The following is a 26543-nucleotide window of genomic DNA, read 5'->3' as shown; positions in this document are numbered from 1 at the left end:
TTACTTCAGTACAAAAACAACCCAGTATTTTTTATTGTAACAGAGAATATCAACGATTAGCAGCCAATCCCCAAGATATGGGCAACTTTTTTTATTAATGTTTCCAATTGAAGTCAGTCAAGCCAACAGTGTAAAAATCTTTCAATGAGTCACTCAATGGTGCAGAAATATTGCACATGCAAATAGCTATGAGCTATTGTCTAATGCATCACCATAGATCTTGCCTAAACTGTATATATGACTTCACAATAAATTCTCTATTAAACTGTCAGCTACTAAACAGTATTTATGGCTGTTACCATCCTAAATTCAACTAGGTTCACAAGCTCTTTTCTATTTCTTCAATGATGGAGTTTTAATGTGCCAATAAGTGATTCTAGTGTAACTTATATAAATCAGTGAAAAATTGCTAAACATAAAAAAAACAATGCTACATTCAATTCATACTTCCTTACTGGAACAGACTAAACATTTAACTGTCTGCTGCAAAATATATGATGAGCAAAAGGTTACTTATTAAATAAACTAGTACCAGCTCTAGTTTCTTCACCCACTAATCAGCACCATCTGGTAACTGTACAGTTGATGCCCTTGAGATTGAATCAGTGCATGCTGTCTATGTGGGTCAGTGTATATAATTCTAGCTACCTCCTACTGTGTGGTCCCATTTATGGAGGCCCACAATTTCTCTGTTCTTTTATGCTATAGCTAACCTATTAATGTGACCCTGACATTAAGCCTTGCTTATCAGTTACTGCCCAACTACATCTCATAACTGGGCAGCTGACAATCTGTTAGACTTTTCATCAGCTTTCTTTGTTTTCTCTTGAAAATTAGACAGGATTGCCAAAAATGACAGGCCATTATCTCAGCTCTAATTTGATTTATTGATAAATATCAACTGTTAAAGGGAATGAATAACATTCAGTACGGCCACACCACTTCTGTATTCTTGACTTCTAATGCACAGTGACATTTATGTCTCCAAAGTATGTTCTGAAACCATATTAGATTACTAGAAAATGGTCTCAAATTAGGTACTGGAAGGTCATGTGAAAAATCAGCTTCTGGGTTTATAGCGACACCCTTGAAATGTTACTTGTTAAAAGTTTGCAGCACAGCATAAAATGGTATGAAACTTTGCAACTGAAACCTCCTGCAAAGGAGTTGCCTTTTCCTTTTCAATTTTGCAATTTAAACATTTCATTTGCAACTCAGCATGGAAAAAAATGTTGGACTGGAATAGTGTTTCACCTGGAATGAAAGACATGATTCGTGCAAAACTTCATTTAAGAAAGCTATAAAAAGTCATTAACTTGCACACTCAGATCTCCATAGGTTGCTCATTAGTTTTTAATTTTAAACGTGACAGCTCACCACCAGAACTATTAGCAAGAACAATGCCAAAAACAGCCCATCTGGTGTGTCGCATGTGCTGTTTGGAAAATAGGGATAGGTTTCAATACGTGTGGAAAAGACACCTCCAGAGTGAACAGCATTTCAAGAACCATAAAACTGGATTATTGAGAAATAGCTATTATATACAAAGTGAAGGAGGAACTTGCATTTATGTATCACTCTGCCACATCTTCAAGATGTCACCAAGCACTTTTAAAATGCAGTTAAACAGCCAAAAAAAGCAAAAGGTAACACTGTCAGTTTCTGTACCACAAATTTCTAAATGGAGCACGGGATACTACTGAGTTAAATAGCAGGAATGATTACATTATATTTATATTGGTTACTTGCATCCTTAGCAGCACAATTATGGTTTTTGCATGACACAAATTTATACGGATGGACTTTGGCAGGATCAGCAACAATACATTATTTTAAAAATATATGGTGAGAAGCAACTCAACTTTCCATAAAGTCAAATAGCTTAACTGAATTCTGGTTCCAACACTTATTTTATGGAATCAAATGAATATTAAATCAACAATGTTTTTTTTCAATGTAACTAAAGAAAAAGTGGAAATATACAACATGGATCGCAGTCATAATTTTGGTGGTGAATCATTAAAAGATAGCCACAATTCTGAAAACTATAACATCATTCAAACATTAAAGAGGGTCTTTAAAACTTCACTTCAGAGCCCTACAATGGCTCCTGTCCATCTCCATACCGTACTAATGGCTTTAATTGGCTTTGCAACAAAAATACAGCAAAATAACTTAAGATGTGCAAACAATCAGCAATTACCAATTTTAATTTTCAGGTTTGCTATCCAAGATTGCAGCAATGTATAATTGCAACCAAGTAGTAAGAAAAAAAAGTAATACATTTTTAAAATCTGATAAATAAGTACAACTTCATTTCACTAGAGAGAAGGGTTACGTGGTGGAATTTGTTGTGTGTGCTCTCATGATCTGCAACACATGACAAGAATTTACTGATCAGCCTACCACTAGTAGTGCAAGAGGTACGTGTGTCTGGGGGACCTAACTTTTCGATTCTTTTGCAAAATTTCTCATTTTAAATTATTCTACAGCTGATTTAGAACAAGGAGCAAAATATGTGAAAGGGAATGAAATACAGTGGTAATAGCTTGAAACTGTAGGAAAAGTACAAAAGGAAATCTGTGCCGATACCCTCTGCTATGATAGATTACAGAGGGTTTTGCTCCTATTTAAGCCTATAAACATAGGCTTCACTGTTACTGATTCCACTTTGAACTTGGCATAAATTTTGCAAGTCACCTTTGTCCTCATTATAACAATATTTCTCTTTATAGATTATTTACAAACGTCTTTGCTTCAGAAACCCAATTATTCATTTCTCTGCAAATTGGGACAGTGGCAACTCCTGAATGTCAAAGAATACTCTTCTGAATTCTGAAATCAATTACATTTCAGTTGCTCATTTGTTTCACAATCAGGAATTGTACTGTTCAACAGACTTTGAAGAATGACTAAGAAAAACAAAGTTAAATAAGTGGCTGAATATTTCTTGACTTTGCTCAGAGAGTCTGTACTAAACAATTAACAGGGGCCTTTCTATAGTCTGCATGCACTTTGATCTCAGGTTAGATGCCATCCACTGTATTGCATGCCTGAGGGTGACCAGGATCAGATGGAAATATGATAACACAATTCCCAGGCCCTAATTATAAGGGGATTTAACCTTGGCTTCAAACAAGTGATTGGTGACAATACTTGCCTAAAATGATGTCTTGTTCAACAGTCACAAATGATCCAAATAATTTTCTTACCGTTTATTATAACATTAAATTAGTCCTTGACTGTCTGAACGCCACAATCAAGCACTTGGATACCTACTGAAGTAATATTTTAATAGAGCTATTTTACAGTTCTTTATGTCAAACAGAATATGCAGCTGAAGATTTGGGAGTATGGGAACTATTCAAACCATTACCTAATGTGTCTTGACATGTCTTAGTGTATCTGCTTTACAGAGCTGCTTTAGAAAATTGATTCCGTTACTTAACAGGACCAAAACTCAACGTGTCATTATAAAGGTAATGAGAAAAACTAACACAAGATTGTTAGAATGAGATCATATTTAGAGTATCTGTAAAAACTCTTAAGCTTATCAAATCACTTAAACAACAGTATAGACTGACCCACTGTTCACTGGCTTTGTATTTTAAAATTATAGATAAAGCACGGGTCATTCGTCAATCCCATCAACCCCATTGAATTCCCAAATGGTGAAACACACTGTGGGCTTGTCTCATCATCAATGAAGCTGAACCTATTCTCTAGTCTGATCAGTGATCTATTTCCTACTATTCAGCAAGATGACGCAGGATATCCACAACTGGAAGCAGTCACAGGCAAACAAGCAAGGTCCTGAGGAGTCTTGAGAGGATGGATGCAGATAGGAAGTTTCCTCTTATGGGCGAATTTAGAGTTAGGAGGTTACTGTTTAAAAATAAGGAGCGATTCATTTAAGAGAGAGATAAAATGAACTTTTTCTTTGAGCACTGTGAAGTCATTGGAACTCTCTCAAATAGTGGAGGAAGCAAAGTTTTTGATTATTTTCAAAACAGAGGTAGATTCTTGATAAGTAAGGGGCTGAAAGGGGCATGGGGGGAATGTGAAGTTACAATTTGAGGTTACAATTAGATCTGTCATGATCTTATTCAATCAAGGGGCCAATCTGTCTATCCCACTTTTATACATTTACACGCATGTATCTTTGCATGTAAAATTATTGCAGTCTTCATTATTTGGCTAAAATCAGATTTGAATTGCTTTTTCAACCTTTATTTTTCAAAACAACACATTATAAAATGATAGAACCAACATCTGATTCTCCTGTAAAATGCAAAAGCTAGTAAGGATGTGATGATGGAAGAGCCATTGGTTAATGCAACAATTTTCAGGATTATACAGTATCTGGATCCTGTTGTTAACTTTCCTAAGAATAGTGACTGAGAAATTGGATTGCATTCAACTTGGGGCATGATCCCTCAGGAGGTAGCAGTACTAGCCTAATTATAGCATAGTTGGTTGCAGGACCATTTTCCTAAGAAGCTGGATGTGCAAGGGTGAGGAGCAGGAATTTAGCGAGATTGAAGAACTTTGTGCGGTTATGTAACCATGCATATATGTGCTATCTTTTTTTGAACTCCCCCCCCCCCCCCCACCCCAACAAAGTATCACCTCAGGATTAAGTTCCATTTGCTTCTCTAAATTATGATCCCCAGAATCGTCCACAATACTGTGGCTAAGGCCTAATCAGTAAGCTCTAACATTCCAGTATGATCCCCTTGATTTTATATTCTATTTTTCTTCATTTTACCCAGTCTCTCAGTATTGAGGATGACTTTCTTCTGCTCTGGTTTTGTGGGTTTTCAGGTAACTGATGAAGGTCAATGTGAGAAGTACAAACTCTACTACAGATGGGGCTGGAGATGCCAAAGGGAAGAGTCAGGTCTTCTTTGTGCTCCCAGTACATGGACACAAGTTGCTCAATACCATTCGAAATGTTCCTTCTCCACTTTGAGCAGTCAGGTTGCATACTTCAACGAGTTATCACACTACCTTTTCAGGTTTTGTTAGATAGACAAAGTCTCTCTGTTTATCTGCACTTTCCAGTGTCAAAAATCAAAACATTTAGGGCTGCAAATCACAGACAAGTGGGCAATTTACACTCAATATCCACTTTAATAGATGCATAGAGTTATGCAGCATGGAAACAGGCCCTTCAACCCAACTCATCCATGCTAGTCAAAATGCCTTTCTACACGAATTCCATTTGCCTGCTTTTGGTCCAACTCACTTTCCTATCCATTCCTACCTTTCCTATCCATGTACCTGTCCAAATGCATTTTAAACACTGTAATTGTACCTGCCTCTACCACTTCCTCTGGCAACTCATTCCACGTACCCACCACCCTCTGTGAGAAACTTGCCCCTCAGAACCCCCTTAAATCTTTCCCCGCTCACTTTAAATCTAGTTCTTCTAGTTAGACTCCCCTACTCTAGGAAAGAAAAATTGTGACTATCTATCCTATTTATGCCCCTCATAATTTTATAAACTTCTTTAAAGTCACCCCTCAGCCTCCTTCGCTCCAGGGAAAACAGCCGCAGCCTATTGAATCTTTCCTTATAACTCAAGCCCTCCAGTCCAAGCAACATTCCTGTGAATCTTTTCTGTACCATCTCTAGCTTAATCACATCCTTATCCTTTAATATATGCAACATGACTATTTGATGGAGATGACAGGGCTTTCTACATTTTACAAAACCCAGCTTCAGCAGAAGTGTTGTAAAGGAAGAAAATCATAAATACAGCCAAATCAGAAAAAAATTGTCAAGTACCTTTGAAGAAGTATTGTTCAGACAAATTTTTGCACTTAAAAATGTCACATATTTTACTATTTGGAAAATTGCAAATAATGCTGTCTTTAATATACCCTTTTATGACTGGACTCATTGCCATTTATGCATACATTGAACAACAATTTTAGGAGAGTGGAAATGCATTGGTAATGCAATAATCTGGAGGTTGATACTTGTGATAAATCACTCCTCTGTAAAATTTGTTAAAATGTCAATCAACTAAAAACTAACTTTTACAAAAGCCAAGTCTCCATGCTCTGATTTTAATTTCTTGTAAATTACTTTGAAAATGGAAATGAAATGAAAAGATTTGCTGTGAAAACAACTTATCGTTTTTTTCCTCAAGATATCTAACTATAATTCAATGGAACAACTTTTAGTTAGGTTTCAGCATTTCCCTACAGTATAAACACCTGGAACACATTTTAATTTTTAATTTTCTCTAATTTTAGAATACTTTCCACTAACTTCTCATAAGAAATAATGTGCATATTTCATTTCAGGATTTGTGAATTCAACTGAAAGAAAAAATCTGTCAAATCAGTTCAAATGTAATGTTGCAAGATTTTTGACAAACTATACTGCATGTCTTCAATCTAATTTGTCTCATTATAGTGCAGTGAAAGGTTGAAACTATAGTAGATGGCTCACTCAGATAAAACAGTTTGCACAAATTATCCAAGTAGCTTGTTTATGTCAGTTCTATGATTTCATTTAAAGTGAGCTGCTCCCAACTAAGTACTAATTTTGAAAATATTCAAGTGGAAAACACTGTCATTTGGGAGAATTAAAACCAAGCAAGGAAAGATAATAAAGAACTCATAAATGAGAAATTTTAGGAGGTGGCATTTGTAATAAACCACTGCTTGAACACAAGTATAATAAGTTGTTCAGCAATCTATTCAGTTGGGCAATTGGGTATTATTTGATCTTGATGTAGGGTCTTGATCCGAAAGACTGACTGTACCTCTGCCTCCAGAGATGCTGCCTGGCCTGCTGAGTTCCTCCAGCAGCTTGCCTTTTGGTGGGTATTATTTGTGTTGATTGCAGACCAGAATGACACAAGCCTGGATTTGAAATCAAGGCGAGTTCCCGGGCATTTTTTGTTAAAGCGGGGGGGGGGGGGGGGGGGGGGGGGGGGCGGGTGCGTGAAGGTGGAATGAAGGAGTGGTTAGGTGGGGACAAAAGAAAAGGAGGTTAATGTTTCTTGCAAGATTGGGAAACCTAGTAGGAAGGGTTTGAGAGGAAGAAGAATATCTCATAGGTAGTGGAAGGGTTGGGGGGGGGTGTGGGGCTGAAGGGGCTCAGTAGTGGTCAGATTGTACTAAGGTGGGGGGGGACGAAGGTTATGAAGATCATCAACAGAGGGACATGTAAACAGATAAATTGTTTGGAGGAGGAGTTATTAGTAGCTTGTTGCACCTAGTATCAATCCCCTGCAATCTGGAATAATATTGTAAATACACTTCGCTCATGAGCTGACTTTTGATTACAACTTATTAGTTGCCAGGTTTCCAGCAAACCAGGAAATCTGGCTGGTACAAGTTAAAAATTGAATGACTGAATGAAGGCAGGCACATTATGCTAATTAAGTAGCCAACCAGATAGGTTGCCTGCCCCTTTTTCAGCATCTTTTAAAACTGGAAAGGGGCACATTCATTGTCAGCTGGGTCACAGTTTCAGATTTTTTTGAATATTAACATGAGCTGACTGCAACTGTATTTTCTTGAGAATTAAGATTCAACTCATTTGATCTTATCTGAAGCTGAGCAAGGATTCTTCTTCGATCAATTAATGCATGTTTCAGATAGAACATAGAACAGTACAGCACAGGAACAGGCCCTTTGGCCCACGATGTCTGTGCCGAACATGATGCTTATTTAAACTGCAAATCTGCCTGCACATGGTTCTGTAAGAACATAAGAAAAAGGAGCAGGAGTAGGCCATCTGGCCCACCGAGTCTGCTCTGCCATTCAAAAGATTGTGGCTGATCTGGCCATGGACTCAGATCCACCTACCTGCCTTTTCCCCATAACCTTAACTCCCCTACTATGCAAACATCCCTCCATTCTCTTGCCTGTTGGCGAGTTTGTCTAAATGCCTCTTAAATGTTGGATTTTCTAACTGATATGTATAAGGTATTCCTTCTTCTCATTTGCATCTGCTGAAGTCACAGATCCTTTCAATGGCAGACACAATAGCTTTTGTTTGCTCCATGAATGGTGATAGCACGATCAACAATAAGAAAGATTCCCAGGGCAGCCCTGGTGTAGCTGCCTCATCAGAAGAGGAATGACTGGTTTGAAACAGCACAGAGGCGAGTGCTGTTAGGAATCCAATCAGACCAGCAGCTTTCCTCTTCTCAGCATGTAACTGGTTGTTGAATGATTCCAGGGTTTTTACGTTAATAAACCTATCTGATACCAATCCTGAATTTGCCTTTTACCATTTTATGTCCTTATATCCCTTCATTCTGTAGCCAAGATTTAATTTAAAATACCAAAAATAACCTTTAATTTTCCACTTGGTATTTTGTACATCTCTAGGAAAGGCTCGGACGTGCACTTTTAAGTTTGATGCTGAAAAATCTGAGCTTTTCTAAGAGTTCAAGAATGCAAACATCAATTGGAATGCAGAGGCAATAAAACTGCTTTGACAAATATTCCATCCATTTGAAGAGAAGTGAACTATTCCAAAGACACTTTGAATACGCTGCAAGTGACTCAGTAACATAGACAAGGCTCCAGAATAAATTTCTGTTCTGTGCTGACTTAACTGATTGCAGCTGAAGTAACAGTATGGAGCTACAGTTGGACTCTACATTACTAGATGAATAAAGGCCCACACACATAAAAGTGATCAAACTTAAAATCCCCCCATACCACGAAGAATCAAGGGGCTCTGAAATGAACTTCTAAAGAACAAGATGTGGGCTGAAGGAAATGCAGGAGGGGCTGACATGTACAGAATGAAGGTTAACTATCTATTTTCTTCTCTGAACCCCTGTAGTTTGGCTGCCTACAAAACTCAATTCACAGAAAATGGCAATTTTGGCTCCACCAGGTCTGGATTTATCCCCAAAAGCCTCTGGAATGTTAATGCTCAGATCATTGCTGGAGTGAAACCCATTCATCAGCTCTTGAAAATGTTAATGAATCCAAAACTTTTCCCATCAAACAGGATCGTAGTCAAACACCATAAAGAATAACATTTCCTCAATGACAAGGGACTGGTTAACTCATGGATGCAACAAAGAAAGTTTGGGTGGCAGGTGGGGGGAGCGGAGAGGTTGGTTCTCAATAGGGAACATGCCTCTGTTTCAAAGTTCACAATCTCAAAGGTTTTCTCACTTAAGGTGGAACAAACTGGATGAAAATCCCTCCAAGAAAGAGTGGGGATTTTAACTTTCTCTGTTGTCAAAAATGGGGTAATTTGTTAATTCAAGAGTGAACCTGCTCATCGTGATCCTGTTCAGTTCCTTCAAGCTTTTTTTCTCCTCCCAATTTATATTTTGAGACACTGACTCCAATAACCATGCACTTAAGCTTCCCCTAGATTAAATTATGATTTGTTCTTAGAATTAGTAATTTAAGTACATGGCAAATACTTAATTCACTTTAGAGCAAAAAAACAAGCAGCTGGAGGAACTCAGCGAGTCAGGTAGCATCTGTGGAGGCAAAAGGATGGCCAATATTTCAGGTCGAAACCCTGCACCAGGATCCTGGGTCTCCATTTCATTTACTTTGCTTTCTTACATTTTATCCCACCTCACTTCCTGATACAGTTGCTCCAGTCTGCAATGGTCTATAAAGCCTTCCAATACCCAAATTTCCAGAGGAAGACTATTGTTCCTGCTTCTAAATGAGCAAACCTTGAGGGATTCAATACCATATCATACAGTGCATGTTGGAAGTTCACCAATAAATGATGCAATTGTACCCATTTCTGAAGATGGGGTGTGCATGCAATGGTCAATCCAAGCTTACCCAGAGAATTAACAAAGTGGTAGCCAAATCAACACCTTTTATCATACCAAGTTAGTGAACTGCATGCACACTGACAATAGTGCAAACAATCTTAATGTAGGTCAATGACTGACAGTCTAGAAGACGAATTACAGAATCAGATCCATGCAATGTATGGTAAGTTCTATGAAAATCATACAAGGAAAACTAGAATGAAATGTTTTTTTTACTGTAATACCTGGTGACATTGATGTAATCTTTTCTATGCTCCAACAGAAAATCTTTCAATTTGGTAATGTTGGTGAGCTGAAAAATAATTACAAAAAACAAAATCATTAGTGGGTGAGAGCTGAAGAGTTTTTTGCTTCTAACTGTGAAAATATGGAAAAGTGCCAACTGCAATTTTATGTGGTATGCTTCATGGCCATATTGTCCAATATAAAAATCAAGCTTTTCCTTCAGAGTAGTATAGATATTCGCAGCGGTTAGTCTACATGGCAACATTAAAGGTGTCATCAATGCAATACATTAGCAGGCCTTATCAACCAGTTTCAGCTGTAGACAATAAACAGACAGTAACTGGATGTGGTAAAATTGAGTTGGAAATATCATGAATTCTGAGAACTAATATTACAGAGACAGAAAATGATATAGCACAGGTCATTCAACCCCTGTGCCAGTGGCATGTTTCTGACAGAGTTAGAAAATTAGCCCCACTCCTCTTAGTCCTGCAAATGTTTTGCCTTAAGTATTTATTCAATTTAATTTTGAAAATTAGTCAATCTGTTTGCACCATTCTTTCAGGAAGTTCATTCCAAATAATAACAAAAAACAAGTTTCTGTTATAAAAAAGGTCAGTGTAATGTACCTGGCTCCTTTTACTAATTATCTTATGATACTGTCTGCTTGATCCTGATTCTTTTGTCAAATGAAGACGTCTCCTTATTGAGTCTATCATGATCCTCCATGATTTCAATTGCCTTTATCCTGTTTCCTCTTGACTATCTCTAATCTGACTGAAGCCCTTCAACCAAGGCACGATTTTAATAACTTTCCTCTGCATTCTCTATAGGGTCTGAAACCATTTGCTTATTTCACTCCTAAAGACTTGCTTCTAATTTTTAGAGCAAACAACAAACTGCTGGAAGAACTCAGTTGGTCAGGCAGCATCAGTGGAAGCAAAGGAATGGTTGACATTTCAGGTCGAGACCCTGCATCAGGACTGAGAGAATAGAAGGAAGATAGACAGTGCATAGAAGTGAAAGGAAGGGTTGAGACAGTGGCTGGTAGGTGATAAGTGGAAACAGATAAGGGAGGAAAAAATTAGACAGATGGAACTGGGTTGAAAAGAGGATAGGAAAGGTGAACCAAGAGAGAAGAAACCCAGATGGATATGTTGATTATGGCAAATGGAACGAGGAGGGGGAGGGTCACAAGTCTTGGTAATGGGGGGGGGGGGGGGGGGATGGAAAAGATGAGCAAAGGGAAAGAACCAGGTTGGATTGGTGGAAGTGGAAAAGGAACAGCTGAAATTGGGAAATTCAATGTTCATACCATTGGGCTGTAGATTACCCAAGCGGAATAAGAGGTGGTGTTCTTCTTGTTTGCATTTGGCCTCACTGTGGCAGTGGAGAAGGCCGAAGACAGACAGGTCAGTGTGAGAATAGGAAGGGAAGTTAAAATGATGCACAACCAGAAGCTCAAGGCCATTGCGGATAAAGCACAGGTACTCTGCAAAACAGTCAACTTGTCTATGGTTGGTCTTGCTGATGTCGAGTGGCTACATCCCAAGCAACAAAGTACAATAGACCAGATTGCAGGAGGAGCATGTGAATTGCTGCCTCTTATGGAAGGACTGTTTAGGTCCCTGGATGGTGGTATGGAGGAATTGAAGGGACCAGTGTTGCGCCTTCTACACTTGCAAGGGAAAAAGCCAGGGAGGTGGGTGGGAAGGAATGAGTGGACCAGGGAGTCACGGACAGAGTGGTCCCTGTGGAAAGCAATGGGGGAGGGGTGGGGGTGTGACTAGTGATAGGATTCTGTTGAAGCTGGCAGAAATGGCAATGGATGATATGCTGGATGCGGAGGCTAGTGGGATGAAAGGTGAGGACCAAGGGAACTCTATCTCTGTTCTGTCTGGGTAGAGGGGGAAGAGAGTAAATATGTGGGAAGTGGAGAAAATGTGCGAGAGGACCCCATTGACTATGGCAAAGGGGAAGCCATGTTTCCGGAAGGAATGGATCTTTTGAACAGGTGGGACGGGGAAGAGAGAAACTGAGAGAAAGGGGTAGCGTCCTTATGGAGAGAGGGTGGAGAAGGTGTAGCTGAGGTAGCTGTGTGATTTATAAGTTTTTAAAATCGGTGGCTAGTTTGTCTCCTGAGGTGGAGACAGAGTGATCCAGTAAATGAAGAGTGTCAGAAATAGTCCAGGTGATTTTGAAGGCAGGGTGGAAGTTGGTGGCAAAAGTTATAAAAGTTGATGGAGCCCTCACAAATGTTTCCTCCATTTCTCGCATGCCTGCTCTCACCACCCCCTCCACAGACAGAAGAGAGACAGAGATTCCTTGGTCCTCACCTTTCACCCAGTGTTCCTTTCCCATTCCCACCAGTGTATCTAGGTTCTCTGTTCACCTTTGCCATTCCCCCCACCATTACCAAGACTCATTATCCTCCCCCACCTGGTTCTATCTCCCACCACCCACATATCTATCCACCTGGGGTTCTTCTCCCTTGATTCACCCTTCCCATCCTCTCCCCAACCTGGTTCCATCTGCCCATTATCCTTCCCTTTTCTGTTTCCACCTATCACCTACCAGCCTCTGTCTCAACACTCACCCCTCCCCCTCTTTCTCCACAGATGCTGCTTGACCTGCTGAGTTCTTCCATCAGTTTTACTTTGTTGCAGGTTCTGGCATCTTCAGTCTTTTGTGTCTCAATTCTAATTTTTAGACCTGCTTCTAAACTCCCCAAGCAGAGGTTTGTCTCCACCTACCCTATCTGTTCTACAAAATTTTGAAAACTTCAGTCAAGCAAACACTATCTTGTTTTATGTAGTCTCTTCTTATAAATTAACTTTTAACCCTGATTTACCAGATACCGTTCAAGTAAATCTATGCTGCATGTCCTCTCAGGCCAATTTTATTGTTCTTCAGTTGTAGTTCTCAGATCTACTCACAGAACTTCAGATGTGGCTTAAAGTTTTTTTGTTTAGCTATAGCATACATTTATACTTTGATTTCTAGTTCCCTGGACATTAAAGCCAGCATTTTGTTTGCCTTTTTGGTTATTTTCTGGACCTGTACATGACATTCTAAGTTTTATGCACACGGATCCATGATTCACTTTTGATTCCCAAGATTTCTAGCTTTATAACATTAAGGAGGTTTTCACTTTATCTTTTTAGGCACAAAATGGATGGCCTTGCCTTTACCTTCACTGAAATCCATTTTCCATGGCGCTGCCTTTCTTTAAGGATTACGTAAAGTGACACTGCTATTCTAAGACAGAATAAGCATGACTGGGTCATTCCACTGCCAATCAAGCCTAGTAATCAAGTGGCCTTGTGACTAAGATTAAATCAAGCACATAATTTATTTGCAATTGCCCCCATTCTTTGTATTTCTGGTGAAAATTCTTGGATTGGGAGAAAACCCTGTAATTTTGTTTATCAGATCAGTGTGCTTTGCTCTTTAAATAAACTGTCTTCTAAGTTATTGGACACTGTTTGCTGTAAGCCCAAACATAGTCCATCCCACATCAGCCAACACCAGGTTACCTACAGAGGGCATTTATTTAATGTATTAATATTATCACTTTGTAGCTTTATACCCCATTAATATTGCTTACAATGCTGGCTGTATTTGCATCATCCAACAACCTTGGACTTGCGGTTTTCTATACGATCATATAAGTTGTTACTAAAGATGAAAGAATAGTTGAAACTCCAAAACTGATTCTTGCTGGCCATCACTAGTCCCGTCATGCCAATTAGGGCACCTGCCCATTATCTCCATGAATATATTTAGTCTCTGACTTCTAAATTGGTTATATGATCCTAGCTGGCACCCTGAACCATTTCCAAAAAATACAGTGGGTGCATTATTTTAAGTACAAAGTCATGCAGTGCCATACCATGCTATTATTTCCAACACTGCATTTTATTCAAATGAAATTTGAAATTCGACAGAACGATTTCTGCTTTGTAGAAAGGACATTACCTGAAACAAGATCTTTTTTCCCCATTCACTTAGCTTACAATTGTCTTCAAATGGAACAAAGAGCGTTATGAATAAATACAGAATTAATGAAAAAAGGCTGCAGCTTTAGTAAAAGTTCTGATTGCTAAATTCACTTGAATGTTTAGATCTTGGTTAAAGTAGAATCCAAACTACTGTCTACATAAATTCCCAAAAGGAATATAAACTATTTTGTTTTGAAATGTGACCAATTCATAATTGTAGCACATATCCAAAAGCAGGAACCAATATTCATCAGTGCATTTTCAAACAATACATCTCAGCAGTATCAGAACTTTGTAACATGAAAATCCCAAATCAACAGATGTCAGATTAATTGGACTACTTTCAATTTGACTCTTGATACTGTTCAACAATTTCAGAAGAAATCTGCATCTGCAACGTGCGTGAAATAGAAGCTGATGGGAAGGGTCTGAAATACAATTTACTGCATTCCAGATATTTTTAAATTGTGTATTTATGCCCCATAAGACTATGTGAAATTGAATACACTACACAATAATACCAGAACTGACATCAGTGGAAATGGAGTGAAACCATCTCCTCCACTAGTGATACTTCACTTCATTTAAGGGTCAGATTTTGGGAAGGTTCCAGTTTTAGGGTGTCATTGTTTCTAGCAACACCACTGATGCAGTGTGAATGAAGAACAAATCTTTTGAAAACAGATTTAGTGACACAGCCATTTTCATTTGATTCCATTGTCCAATTATGTTCTATGAATTGAGAGACCCAAGAATAGTTGCTCTGATAAAGTAAATCAATTTCAAAAAACAAAAATCACACTTAATTGTCACAGTTAGACGTCAGCCTTGGCTTAGTCTTGACTTAAATGAGAAGTTTCAGGTTCAAGTACCAAATCCAGAAATATGAGCACATAATCTGATATAGCATTCAATGCATAAAGTGTTATATTGGCAGAGATGCAATATTTTAGATAGTACATTAAAGAAATGAGTGCAAGTAAATTCTATCTGTAAAATGATGTGAACTTTATGAATTGATTGAATGTACAGTCCTTCCATTAAAATGTTCAGCTGCTGATATGACAACCTAGATAATTATTGTATCATTAGACAGTCAAAACAGAGACTTGTTTAGGTGAAGAGGAACTATTGCCCTAAAATGAAACAATGCATATAGATGTCAAAATGAATTTCATTACAATAGAATCATTGATTTTTGATTTGCTTCAATGGGTCACAAGAATAAGATCTTCAAAAAAAAATCTGGCCCGTAAATGTTTGCCAATTTCATTGGATAGGAGACATGGAGCGCATGCCCAAAGATTGCTTGCCAAACGCCATGCTCCACAGTCAACTCAAGAACTACCTTTACCTCCAAAATAGCAAGAAGGTCAAAAGCAAGGTCGGTAGAAAGTCAGGCTTCCCACTGGTAAGTACGAGAATCCTGCCCATAACTACTCAAAATGGAAAAGCCAGGTCAAGACTGGTGAAGGGAGTCCCCACAGTGCACAGACTGAGCCTGCAGCGGAGCCTGGAAGTGGTACGAGCTCAGTCTCCAACTGTGGTAAGCCTTTTAATACTATGCACATTTATGGTGCACTAAGCAATCTCTGCATCATTGATAATCCTGCACCTTGCATGTAATTGTTCACAACCCTGCATTTTCCTTCGCCTCCATGGCAGGCAATATTATAGCTATTCTGTGGTTGTCTTGTGGGAGAATTCCTTTAATGATCCCTTTCCAGAGATCAGCACAGCAAAGACGCTGCAGTTGGAACATACAAGCAGCTCCTATTGGAAATCACACACATCTTGTTTTAGTGGATGATTCTGATTGTAAACCATCATGCCACTATTTTTAATATATTTTTGTCAAACTTCACTATTTTTTGCAGGGTATCTAATAGGTGCCAGTGCTATACGTGGCACATTTAGAGTGAAATCCAATTTTTAGGCAGCAGAGTCTAAACTAGAATGTTTAAGTTAGAATAGTTAATCCACTCTAAATCATGTACAGAAACTTAAATAAAAGGGATAATACAATGATAAAAGTTTTAAAATGATTTACTTAAATCTCTAACAATAATTAAAGTTGACGGAATGAAACACCAAACTTGTAAAAGTTAATATCAGTCCTGAAAGGTTGTTTGGCAATAACTGAGATTTATCTCATCATTAAAAATTCACCTACATTTAAATAAACAAGGCCCAACATTTCTATATGGGTATCTCTCGAGTAAATTCTGCACTTTCATGTGCTTTATCTTTTTTAAAAGTGTTGAACTTTTGCAGTGAGAAATTAGTCCATTTATGTTTCTGGAGGAGTACAACTACTTAGCAGAACCATCCAGATTTCTGCAAGTTTGCAAATGACGAAGCCACTCAAAGATGTTGTCTTAATTTATTTCTTAAAACAGTGAACACTAATGGCCCTGGCAATACTCTTATCACAAAATCTCAGACATTGTTCCTGCAGGAAGCTAAAAGACCATTTATTACTGCAATTAACATGAAAACAAAGTAGTTTAATTCCTAAGGAAATAATTTAAAACAATATAATCTTCACTACTGAGAGACAGAGAGGGAGGAACAACTACAAAGCACAATTATTTTTAAATTTAAATAATTCACTTACTTTGATATAGCAGGTTTCATGTACTTTAGAGACCTCGCATGGCTGTGTGCTTCCTATTATGAACACCTGATGGAGCTGTGGGGTTGCTACTGACAAGAATTTGCAATTGGGCACGTCAAAAACATTTGATTGAGAATTATCCAAACATGCATATTTTTGCAGATAATCCCTTAAGATTCTTATTAAATATTACTTTAAATATATATGTAAGAATTGAAACAATCATATTATACTAATCAGCACTTTAAATAATTAGAATAAAAAGAACAATTGGTGAAAATGTGAATGCATACCTTTTCAAATCGAGGACAGACACGAATGATAAAATTCACCACTGCCTCCTATGTACTAGTACAATTTTTGGCCACCTGAAGCAAATTTTGATCAAAGAACAAGGCTTTAAAGCCAGCAGCTAGGTAATGATTCCAACCCTCTGTATACTTCAAAGGCATGGACAACTTGCAGTAAACACAGCAAAGCACTGCAGCAGTATCATCAACTGTGCCTCTGCAAAATCCTCCAACTCACTGTCAGGATAGGAAGTCCCAATGTGAATGTTCTCTCCCAAGTCAACATTCCGAGTATTGACAGTATGATCACATGGGCCATATCATCCATATGCCTGACTCTCAAAAAAAAGCACTTTCCATTACAAGTGAGCTCCAAACAGACACAGACAGTAGTTCAAGAACATTCTCAAAATCTCTGGAAAAAATGAAACAACTTCACCAATTCATGGGAATCCCTGACCCACTGCTTGCATTGCCTGGTGGTGAAGTATTCCTGTAGGCACTTCAAATTTCTCTGATGCCTGTGCTGGTCAAGTGCAAACATTAGAAGGAGTGCACAACAATCTAAACGCATCCACCTGCCCCATGTATGGCACAGTCTGCAGAGTCTGCATAGGACTTATTAGACATCTCAGACCCCACAAAACTGCAACTGAAGCAAGCCATCCTTGACACCAAGGAAGTGTCTAAGATGATGCTTCTTCAATTATATTAAAATCTTGATCATAAAAGCAATTAATTTCTCCTGTATTGCCTTGTAAATGATTTTGCATTAATGTTAACTGCCAGACAGTACATGTACTGAGAAAAAAACAATTATAAATGGCCTTAGAAAGTGTTACATAGAACTGTGCAGCACAGGAACAGCCATTCGGCCCACGACATCTGCACCGAACACGATGCTGAATTAAACCAAATCTCTTCTGCCTGTACATGATCCATATCCCTCCATTCCCCGCATATTCACGTGTCTATCTAGCTGCTTCTTAACACCACTATTGTATCTGCTTCCACACTACCTATGACCGCCTGTTCCAGGCACTTATCATTCTGTGTAAAAAAGTTTGCCCCACACATCTCCTTTAAACTTTCCCCCTCTCACCTTAAATGCATGTCCTCTTGTACTTGACATTTCTACCCTGGCAAAAAGATTCTCACCGTCTATGTCTCTCACAATTCTATAAACTTCAATCACATCTCCCCTCAGCCTCTGACACTCTAGAGGAAACAACCCAAGTTTGTCCAACCTCTCCTGATAGCTCATACCCTCTAATCCAGGCAGCATCCTGGTAAACTTCTTCTGTACCCTCTCCAAAGCCTCCACATTTTTCCTGTAATGGGGCAACCAGAATTGCACACAACACTTCAAATACGGCCTAACCAAAGTTGTATATAGCTGCGACATAACTTCCTGATCTTGAACTCAGTGCCTCGACTAATAAAGGCAAGCATGCCATATGCTTTCTTTACCACCTTATCTACTTGCATGGCCACTTTCAGGGAGCTATGGACTTGGACTCCCAAGATCTCTCTGTACATCAATACTGTTCATTCAATACTGTTCATCAATCCTGCTATTTTAAATGTATTTTATTGAAGAGCAGGGAATTAGGGTAAGAGACAATTTTGAGAGTGTAAAAGTGCATGTACCACTAATATAAAGCCCTTCGCAACTGTCCTAATTTTTTATTTTTATTGCAACACTGAAGTACATTTGAAACATTGCTTCTGATATAATGGTGACTACTCAGCAGCCAGTTTGTGCAAAATGGTCCACAAACTGTAACAAAATGAACAGCCATTTATCTTTAAGTAGTATGGTTTGAATAGTAAGAAATAGCCAGGACTCCAGAGAACTACCAGGACATCAGGAATCTGCCCTGTTCTTCATCGAATAATGACACAGAATCTTTTGTATCTACCCAAGGTGGCACACTGGACCTCAGTTGACAACTGATGCTGGTGTATTGGTTGCTCATTCACCTTCTCTGGCATTACTGTCCCGAGCCCCTGTTCTCCTCTCTTCCTTTCAAGATTTCTTATCCATATGACTTTTTTTAATTTGCTCTTTTGCTGTGTATGGATAATCACTGGCAATGTTGGTATTTAGTGTCCACCTCTAGTTGCCCATCACCTGAGAGAGAAAAAAATGATACAAGCCACCTGCATCTCACTACTTGTAGTATCCGGTCACTTGGTGATACATGGTCATTTATTGAGATTAGCTTTCTCTCGCATGAAATTACCCAGCTGCATGTTTTTGTTTATATATATGCAAACTCGTGTTTCTGGGGTTCAAAGCTTTAGTTGCTAGTCTAGTAATTTAACAATATTATGACTGCATTCCTACCCCTCTTAACCAGTTGATTACCATACCCTATCCACATGGCTGCGACATAATCCTCTCAGCGGTGATTCTACTTATTATTTGTTTGTTCAGCTTCTTATTGAATGGTGATTGTTAACAATATTCTTTGGTTTTGACCAAGACCCAGTTTCTTCTGCTTTCTCCACAGATGCTGCCTGGCATGACAGTGCTTCCAGACTCTCTGCTGTTGTTCCAGATGTCCAGTATTTGCCCTTTTCTATGCTCATTTTTTTTAAAAACTTCTTACAATAACATGGCCAGAGGTTTACAAGGCTCCCAACAATCTCTGACAGCTTATCCTCCAATTAAGAACTACATCTCTTAATCAAAGCAAAGTTAGTCTTCAACCAATTTTAAAGATGAAAATTAAAAAACTGCTCTCACTGGAAATATGACATCAAAACAGAAAATGCTTGAAAATTTCAGCTTGTCAGGCAGCATCTGTGGAAAGTGAAAGTTACACCAGGTCTGGGACTCTTCATTAGAAGAAAGGAGAGAAACGAGTTAGTCTAGACAGCAGAGATGGTGGGGAAGGACAATGGGTTGAAGAAAGTTTGATACTTTCGTTATGGGGTGGGGAAACAAACACATGGGACCTCAGCTACAAGGGATGGTGGGGGTCAGAAGGAAGCCAAGGTGTATTATCCACTCAGCACTCTGGCTGAACATGACTGCAGCTGTTTCAGTCTTGTCTTTTGCAATTGCATCTGGTTCCATCACCCTTAGGGATGGGGATGTCCTTGGTCAATCTAACCGCCAACAGGAGGAGAAGCTCTAATCACCATTCATCAATAAAAGAGGCATGACTGTAGAGCTTTGACTGATCTGCGAGTTGTAACATTGCTTAGCTCTATATATAGCATGCAACTTTTGGGGTGCAGGACATATGTAGTCCTGTGTTTCAGCTTCACCAGGTTGGCCCTTAATTTTTTAGGTATGCCTGTTGCTGCTCCCAACATGTCCTTTTGCACTGCTTACTGAACCCAGCTTGATCCCCTGGTTTCATAGTAATGGTAGTGCAAAGGATGTGCCAGGCCATGAGATTGTATACTATAGTGGTGTATAATTCTGCTACTGTCGACAGTCCAGAGTGCACCTGTAGGCCCTGTTTTCAGCTGTTGTGAGTACATCCCATTTAGCACAACTGTACTGCCATACAAAATGATAGAAGCTGTTCTGGCTGTGAAGTAGAGTTTTGTCTCAACAAGGGTTGTGTGGTGGTGGTCACCTCTACCAATGCTGCCTCCTCCCCCCAAAGTCATGGGCAACTTGAGGTGTACCTTCTATAGGGAGATTGAAGAGGACAAGATCAAGTTGGTTTATCCCTCATGTTGATTCACTCACTACCTGGCAAAGAACCAATTTGGCAGCCATGTCCTTCAAAACAGGACAAACATCTGACTCAATGTTGAGGACTACTCCCTCTTTCCCTTTGACTTCTGTGCTGGTGAGGCAGAATTATCCAGGGATTCTGATGGGAGAGTCTGCTGGACCTGTTCACTGAAGATGACTGCTGGCAGTCACATACAAGGCAGGCTGGGTACTGATAGTTATCCTAAAGGTATTACTAAGTTCAGTAACTTAACCTTTGTACCACCACTGTAGCCCTTGTCAGGGCTGAGGCATTCCATCCTGTGGTAAGTTTGTGTTTTTTGTTGCAAATCAAATTTTAAAGTCTCATGGTGCCAATTACACTCCCAATCTGAAAAAAATTCAAGTTTTGGGTTTTGGTTGTTTTAATTGTTTCTAAGTCAGTCATGCCAAGATAACAAATATAGAAGAGAGTGGTGAAAAAATGGAGGAGGAAGAGGGAAAAAAAGGACAAAAGGCAACGAAAGAAAGATTTTTGTTTTTATGGTATTACATGTCCATTTCAGTATGGTTCAAAGCATTTTATAGTTGATGAGTAACTTCTAAAGTCCAGCCACTGTTGTTAAAAACAGAAACGAAAGAACGATCCAGCAAAAGAACAGACAATTATGCAAGAAAATGAACAGTTTATCAATCAATTTGCCCAAATGCAAGTGCAATATCTCTATATTATAAACTATGAAGATAACTGGCTTTTTTTTTTTGGCTTGATGCAAGTCAAGAGTTAGTAACACAAATTGAAACCCTGCAGGAGGTTTGCATTCAATCAAATGATCCCGATCTATTTCTTTTTAAGATCGGCCTACTGTGTAATATATCCATTTGGTTAATTAAATTAATGTAATCATTAACCATATAGCTATATTACACAGTAGAGTGATCTTAGAAAGAACAAAAACACTTAAATCATTTGACATCCACAAAAACTTACCAAAAATTAGCTATGCATGCTCTTTAACTAGAACTGTATCCAAAAAAAGACCAGATTAGAAATTCTCCCTCAACTCTACAAAGGCAAATTTTTTTTATAAGGCTACAAACTGCAGAGGAACTTTTAACATGCAAAGCAGGCAAAGTAATAATAAAACATTACTTACAAGTCCTAGAAATAACAGATTGTCTATCTAAAACAGAATTTAGTCACAAGACAGTAACTCAAATTTGTACAATAGCAAGGCATTGTCAATTGATTTAAGATACCAAATGCTCCAATAGTAAATTACCAAATTACATCAGGACAGTGTGTTTTTCGAAACTAGATAATCTTTTGCTCATTTGAAGATTATTTTCATCCGATATAAATTGCTTGGTTTATGCAACTGATGTCTTTGTATATCCATATTTCTTTACAATATAAGAGGACATTCAGCCTATTGAATCTATGCTGGCTCATAGAGCAATCTTATTTTCCACTAATTTTCCCTTGTACCCATTCTCCCCACATTCCCATCAATTCCTCCAGATTCTGCAACTCACCTGCACACTAGGGGCAATTTACAGTGGTCAATTAGCCTACCAACCTGTGTGTCATTGGAATTTAGGAGGAAACTGGAGCACCCAGAGAAAACTACATGGTCACAGGGAGAACATGCAAACTCCACAAAGAAGTCAGGATTGAACCCAGGTCGCTGGTGTTGAGGCTACAGCTCTACTAACTGTGCAACTGTGTCCACCCTGTTCAAAGATACTAACTAATAACAAGTATCAAACAGAACATTTGAAAACCAATAATTTTCATCCAAAGGCAATGGAGAAGAATTTATAAATATGTCATAGATTACAAGATCAACAATATTTCAAAAGGTACAAGTTTTTATAATCCGATAATATCAGAAGTTAAGCACTACTTTTCTGTAGTCATGAAGCATTAGTTTAAATAATGTGAAATGTAAGCTTTCATTTATTATAATATTTTAGTATGGCTTAGTGGGTTATCTTCTGTGATTTCCCTTCAACACAAAATAGATACTATAATACTTCAACAATCCACTGGAGGGCGTCACATCTAACATTATAAAGCATCTCAAAGGACAACAGCTGAGTTGTGGTTAAATGATCTTCTGCATGTATATGTTTAAGCTCAGGTTCCCATTGCCATGATGAAGGCTTTATACTGGGTCAGAGGGATCAATTGGTCTTGTAATTCAAGACCCTAAAGAGCAACTAATAGCAAACAATGAAGTAGGGGTGGCCTATGCTGTAGGGAAATGGAGACCCTGGAGACAGTCAGCCTGGCTGCGTCTAATCTCATCAATGAAACGTACTCTTTTTCTGTTTTACATCAGTACAGTTGGAAAACATAACTTACAGTTAAACAGTTCAAGAATAAAAAAAGTGAAACATTCATCTGAAGCAGGATTTATTTAAAACCTTTTAAATCCAGTCACTATAGTCTATTGTGTTAGGATGACCAGCAGTTCCAATACCTCTATCCCTCAAGCCTCTAACTTGTTTATCTTTTCTTCCAACTTAGATGCTTGAGAATCTCTCCAAGCACTGCAAGAGAGCTGGCTTTAATTTGAAAAATGTATGGAGACGTGATATCCATGGATTTAGGAAAGGAGCTATTCCACTTCAATTTAATCTGCAATTGCCCAAGTCATCAAAAGTACAAGGCCCCACTGCTTTGATGCATCAACATCATCAATATTTGATTATGCTGTTTTTTTTCATGGTTTTCATGCCAGGCTATTATTATTGTAAATCTGTGTAGCACTATCTGTGCCACTAAACTAGAACATTACTGTTGTGATGTGAAGCTTAATTTTTTTTCCATATACTATTTACTTTCCTAATCCCAGAAACTCAAATTTCCCATTTTAGACTCCTAAACACTGAGGAGTTACAAAATGAAAATTAAATTAGTTTAAATTACTGCAATTCAGAAAAGCCTACACAGATAAACATAATTCCATCAATCATGCATGGTAACACAAACCAAAACAAGGATTTACCTATAAAAAGCATATATAGATGCAATGCCATCTCTGGATTATGTCAACCTAAATTGCAGCTATTTGGTCAGGAAGGCTTTCTCAGCTGACACAAATGCAAGCAATTCCTTAATTGACAAGTGTCAGATCTATGTAAAAATAGCTCCAACAAAAAGGCATTTTATATTGTGTTTTCCTTTCATTTTTTTCCCCTACACTTTCACAATCAAAGACAAACCCTTGGTGGGGATTACAGCGTATTTCAGAGGTAAGCACCATTGGTATGTTTCAAGGTCTCTTTGCAGTCTGAATTCCTTTCTTGGGATCATTATTTGCAATATCACCAGCATCCCTCCTTTCCCACCAATTGCCCACTGCTCCCTATAACAATGACCATTTAGGAGATGTAACCTTGAAATTTAAATAATGTATAAGCCTCGGCCTATGTAAAAGAGCTAAATGCAATATATTTCACTAAGGTGATGAATTACTGCTCTGTATTATACAAACAGCTACCAAAAGGGCTTAAATCCATTCAAGATTAAATAAATGTATACTTTGCATCATTTTAGAATACAAACAGTTCCAGGTGATTAAACAGATAATTGATCTAAAAATCAAGGACTACGAAACCAGACATGGAAGCAATTTCACCAGGATAGTGTTGCTGGTACAGGAGAACAAGTTAGGAAAAGAGCTGCACACTGAAGTGAAAATCGTATGGAATAAATGAAAATACTATTCCAAATTATTTTACAACTAAAATATTGTGGGGAATTCTGCATACAATACAAAACGATTGTGATACAAAGACAAATATCATTCCATCCTTGATAATTTCAGTGATATTGGTGCCATTAAAAACTGGATTTTAATGTTCACTTGCATAGATGCTAGCATTTTTAATTTTTAATAATATGTAACCAAGTGACCAATGGCTTTGTGCAAGACCGGAAGTCAATCAATCTGTATTCAGTAATAAGTTACTGACTGTCCTCAATTAGCCATCAAGATAGGTTTCTTCAAGTTATTAAATTATGTTTTCTTCTTTGCGGCTCCCTCCCTCCTTATCTAATGATAAGAGAGCCTGACTGTAGTGATCAGAGCTTTTCTTAAAGTTATGTCAGAGTATCAGAGTACTATAGCAAGAGAAAATCTGCCTTCCTTTCAGTCATGATTGAAATCCAATAAATTTGATTGGCACATCAATTATACTGTTGAGGAAATAAAAGCCTACAAGTTCAACAGTGCCTCTAATGATGCATTAATTGGTTTCCATATGATATACACACAATTCTTTTTATGATGGGTCAGTTACATGATAATTTAGTAGTAACCCAAGATGCAAAACATCAGGGCAACAGTCAGATGTCAGCAAATGAAGGACTGTGATTATCATTTGGGAGAGAGGAGTCAATGGGGATCAAAGTGATCTATGGGGAGGAAGGAAAAATGAAATCACTAAAGGTTGTGGACTTGGGTGAAGGGGAGGGGGCAGGGGATGGTGGGTGATTGGGTTCCTAAAGGAGAACAGCAAGTAAAACTTGCTCTGCTAGGCCACCTACAAATAGCACACTTCCAGAGCATGGATCAATATGACCTAATTTCTCCGAGAAACACTCTGAACAAATGTTGCACTAAGAATATTATTGGGGCAGATCTTACCCACAAAATCACTGGCTACTTGTTTCAGCTATTTCTTGCAGTGTGGCCTTGGCACAATCTTCCACTGGGTGCCTGGCTCCCAGTCCTTCAGCACGGCTCAGTGCAGCACTGAAGCTTTCTCAGGGCAGGGAGTCAGCTGCACTCAAAGAACTTCTTTGACAGTTTGTATCATCCCACCATAAAACACGGGCTGTCAAAGCTCTCAATGTGGTTGGGGCAACCGAATATTGGTGAATGTCCTTGACATTCACAGATATTAGGGATATGTAAAACTAACCCAGCACAGGCTCAAGAGAAGAATCAGGTTTATTACCACTGACATATGTTGTGAAATTTATTGTTTTGTGGAAGCAGTACAGTGCAAGACATAAAGACATAAAAATTACTGCAAGTTACAAAAATAAATAAATAGTGCAAAAAGAGGAATAACGAGGTAGTGTTCGTGGACTGTTCAGAAATCCAATGGCAGAGGGGAAGAAGCTGTTCCTGAAATGTTGAGTGTGGGTCTTCAGGCTCCTGGACCTCCTCTCGGATGGTAGTAACGTGAAGATGGCATGTCCTGGATGGTGAGGGTCCTTAATGATGGATACCACCTTCTTAAGGCACCACCTCTTGAAGATGTCCCTGATGGTGGGGAGGTTTGTGCCCGTGATGGAGTTAGCTGTAGCCTCTTTCGATCCTGTGCATTGGAGGCTCCATACCAGGCAGTGATGCAACCAACTCTCCAATGTACATCTGTAGAAATTTGCAAGAGTCTTTGGTGACATACCAAATCTCCTCAAACTCCGAATGACGTAGAGCCACTGGCATGCCTTCCTCGAGATTACATCAACGTGTTGGGCCCAAAATAGATCTTCTGAGATGTTGACGCCCAGGAACTTGAAGCTGTCACCTTTTCCACATCTCAATGAAGACTGGTGTGTCTTCTCCCGACTTCTCCTTCCTGAAGTCCACAATCAATTCCTTGGTCTTGCTGACGTTGAGTGTGAGGTTGTTGTTGCAATACCAACAATAACAGTGGTGTCATCAGCGAATTTATAGATGGTGTTTGAGCTGTGCCTAGCTACAAAGTCATGAGTGTAGAGAGAATAGAGCAGTGGACTAAGCACTCATCTTTGAGTTGTCCAGACTGAGGAGGAAATCTGTGAAAGATAGTGCTGGTCAGCCTGATGGGGAGATCTGTGGAAGATCGCACTGCCCTGCCTGAGGGAAAATCTGAGGAAGGTTGCACTACCCCATTAACTGTCATAAGGAGTCAACCACAGCAGCACAGGGTCATGTGG

The 26543-nt window shown here is 38.7% G+C and overlaps 1 protein-coding gene across 1 annotated transcript in view; it reads right to left on the bottom strand.

The window, feature by feature from the left end:
* Positions 1-26543, bottom strand: part of stx18 (syntaxin 18) — a 119025-nt gene that overhangs the window by 54039 nt on the left and 38443 nt on the right. The window contains exon 2 of the mRNA XM_052041378.1: positions 10015-10082. Coding sequence (XP_051897338.1) covers positions 10015-10082 — 68 coding nt within the window. The remainder of the gene's footprint in view (positions 1-10014; positions 10083-26543) is intronic.

This window comes from Pristis pectinata, chromosome 2 (assembly GCF_009764475.1).
Source record: "Pristis pectinata isolate sPriPec2 chromosome 2, sPriPec2.1.pri, whole genome shotgun sequence".
Lineage (NCBI taxonomy): Eukaryota > Metazoa > Chordata > Chondrichthyes > Rhinopristiformes > Pristidae > Pristis > Pristis pectinata.
Note: the sequence above shows the minus strand (reverse complement) of the source record. Positions and strands in the feature narration are given on the sequence as shown.